General features: G+C 63.2%; 1 protein-coding gene across 1 annotated transcript in view; it reads left to right on the top strand.

Moving 5' to 3' along the window:
• The window catches only part of Nkx3-2 (NK3 homeobox 2), a 3,059-nt gene extending 846 nt beyond the window's left edge, over positions 1–2,213 (top strand). The window contains exons 2-3 of the mRNA XM_013008885.1: positions 3–345; positions 1,672–2,213. Of these exons, the coding sequence (XP_012864339.1) occupies positions 3–345; positions 1,672–2,213 (885 nt within the window). The remainder of the gene's footprint in view (positions 1–2; positions 346–1,671) is intronic.
• Positions 2,214–3,214: the final 1,001 nt, after the last annotated feature.

Below are 3,214 nucleotides of genomic sequence, written 5' to 3'. Positions count from 1 at the left end.
CGGCGGCGGCGGCGCCCGCGGTCTGCTGCTGGCGGCTGTTTGGGGAGACGGACGCGGGCGCCCTAGGGGGCGCCGAGGACTCTCTGCTGGCGTCTCCGGCCAGGAGGCGGACAGCGGCCGGACACCCCGCGGAGAGCCCGGGAAGCTGGGACTCCGACTCGGCCGTCAGCGAGGAGAACGAGGGCCGGAGGCGCTGCGCGGACGTGCCGGGAGCCAGCGGGGCCGGCCGCGCCCGGGGGGCCCTGGGCCTCGATCCGCCGGGCTGCGAGCTCCATGCCGCCGCCAAGGACCTGGATGAGGACGCCGCGGGTCGGAGCGACAGCGAGATGTCAGCCAGCGTTTCAGGTCTGCGGTGGCTCCGAGGCGAAGTGGGTGGTGGGAGGGGGGAGTTGGACACGGAGGTCAGGCACCCCCAAGTGGGGTGCGCCGGCTGTGAGCCCCCCACTTCCATGTTCTGTGAGCTGGAAGGGTCGCCCCAACCCTTCACCAGCTGAGCCTCTCCCAGGAGAACCTTAAGTCCCGGGACACCGTGCCCTGGATGGGGTTCAAAGGCCGCCACCGCTACACCCCCAAGGTTATATCTGCCCGTCCTCAACTCCCCAAGGTTAAGAAAGGGAGACCCCGAGGGCTGGGGGTCCCAGAACCCAGCCTCAGAGCTTGGGAGTGGGTGGTGAAGGATTGAACCCCAAGAGGAACTAGGGTGGGGGTGGGGGGGAGGAATCGGCAGAGCCGAGGCTGGGAGGACCAGACTGGCTGAGACTCCCCCGCGCCAGGGCTCGAAGTTGCAGAACTGGATGGAGTCTCCGCAGCTGGGAAAGCTAACTGAAATTGGAGAGGGGTGGGGGGGTCATGGCTGGACTTATGTCACCCCAGAGGCACTGAAGAGAGGGGTGTCCTGAGCCCCACGCTGTCACCATCCTTGGACCGAGCGATCTGCCCGGTCGGGGTGCGCTCTGATGTAGGCCTCGAGCGGACCTAAAAGCAGGCCAGCGGGGATGGTTTTCAACAAAGTTGCTTCCGGAGTGACATAGAGGTGTGGGGTCCGTCGGAAGACACCCCCCCCCAGGGAAAGGCACTGCCAGGTCTCCACCACCCAGTCCGATCTTATTTCCTTGCCTGCCCAAGGGTGCGATCTGTGGCCACAGCAAAGCAGAGCTGTTGGAGCAGAAGGCTCCATGAGTCTCTGGTCCCCAGAACCATCCTCTACCTCTCCCCACCCCTTACACACACACACACACACACACACACACACTCCTTGTAGCTGGCGCGTGCGTGTGCGTGACAGCTGGGTGCGAGGAGGCCAGTGACCCCAAGCTCAGAGACAGAGAGAGACACAGACTAGCGCGCCAGGGCTCGGCGGGACCGACTGAGACGTGGGTCGAGCAAGCCCAGCGCTGCCCGGTACCGAGGGGAATTGAGGCCCACGTTCACGGAGTGGGTGTGAGCCTGTCACCCGCACCCCGAGAGGCTCACCCGTGGGAACGAGGGGGCAGTCGGGGGGGCGAGATGACCCTCCTCCCCACCCCACCCACCGTCTTGGGGGACCTCCACGATCCGTGGGATCGGAGCGTTGGCGAGCCCCCCATCCCCACCCCCAAAATCCAGCCCGGCAGTCAGGGACCCCGCCGCTCCGCGGCTCTGACCGAGCTCTCTCGTTTGCGCGGCCCGCAGGCGATCGCAGCCCGCGAGCTGAGGACGAGCGCGCCGGCCCCGGAGGAGGCGCGCGCGGGGCCGGCGGCGGGGGCGGCGGAGCCGGCGGCCGGGGAGGCAGCGACCCGGCGGGCGGCGCGGAGGAGGAGGAGGAGGAGGAAGAAGAAGAAGAGGAGCCCGTGGCGCCCAAGCCCCGGAAGAAACGCTCTCGGGCCGCCTTCTCGCACGCGCAGGTCTTCGAGCTGGAACGCCGGTTCAATCACCAGCGCTATCTCTCCGGGCCCGAGCGCGCCGATCTGGCCGCGTCTTTGAAACTCACCGAGACGCAGGTGAAGATCTGGTTCCAGAACCGTCGCTATAAGACCAAACGCCGCCAGATGGCCGCCGACCTGCTGGCCTCCGCGCCCGCCGCCAAGAAGGTGGCGGTGAAGGTGCTGGTGCGAGACGACCAGAGACAGTACCTGCCCGGCGAGGTGCTGAGGCCTCCCTCCCTCCTGCCCCTGCAGCCCTCTTACTACTACCCCTACTACTGCCTCCCGGGCTGGGCGCTCTCCACGCAGTGAGCCGCCCCGCGGGATCCCAGCGCCCACGTCCCACCGTTGGCTTGGTAGTATTCTGCCTCCCCGGGGGTTGGGGTGTGTGTGTGTGTGTTTGGGGTTCCCCCGCCGTCTAGGGATCTAGGTGGATAAAATCTAGCTGGGGTCTCTGGCTAGGACCCATCCCCCTGATGGCCAAATCGGTCCTCGCCCAGAGGAGGGCGCCTTTTCTGGATTCGTCCAGAGGCACTCGAATACCTAGGGGCTCCGCTCGCCCCCCCTCACCTGCCCATAACCCCCCCCCACACACACACACATACACACACAAAGGACGCTATTTATTACCACCCCCAAGGTTTGGAGGATGGTGTTTTCACCCCAGAGCAAAGAGGACTCCTGGAGCCCGCAGTCTGAACCCCCAAAATTTCAGGCTTGCCCTGGGGGGAAAGGAGGAAGGGGGGGAGCTTCGTGCGTTAGGCGACACTTAGTTCATGGTATCCATGTTACCGATCTATGTGTATCTACATATCTTTGATTTTTTTCTCGTTATTTGGAAATTACAATGGAGACAAAGGGAGTGTGGAATCTTTTTACAGCTCCGAGGCGCTGGTGGGGTTTGATTTGAACCGCGAAGGGTTTGGGTTTTTTTTGGGGGGGGGAAGACTCTTCACCCCGTTCTTAATTAGGGCCAGAGGTTGAGAGGGATCGCCCTCTTTCTTGGGTGCTGTTAAGAAGATAGCTTCTCAGCGCTAGGCAGGCCAAGCCAGGGATACCCCCCCCTATACCTTCCATTTATGAAGTTCAGGGTGCGGCCAAAAGAGAGGCTCGAAGACCCCAGTGTGGAGAGCGCCCCACCCGGATGGGCCCTTCGCTGAAACTCGCCTTTCTTTCTCTCTTATTTTATTTTACAAAAGAGATTAAGACTTGCAGCACTTTTCAATGGTTTGTATTCAAATAACAATTATTTTTGTATTCAATGTGAATATTCCCCTGCTCCCCGCACCGGTAGCGTGGTGCGGTCCCCTGTC

The sequence above is a fragment of the Dipodomys ordii genome, unplaced genomic scaffold (assembly GCF_000151885.1).
Source record: "Dipodomys ordii isolate 6190 unplaced genomic scaffold, Dord_2.0 Scaffold8, whole genome shotgun sequence".
NCBI lineage: Eukaryota > Metazoa > Chordata > Mammalia > Rodentia > Heteromyidae > Dipodomys > Dipodomys ordii.
The sequence above is the reverse complement of the archived record's forward strand: the minus strand, read 5'-3'. Positions and strand labels throughout refer to the sequence as shown.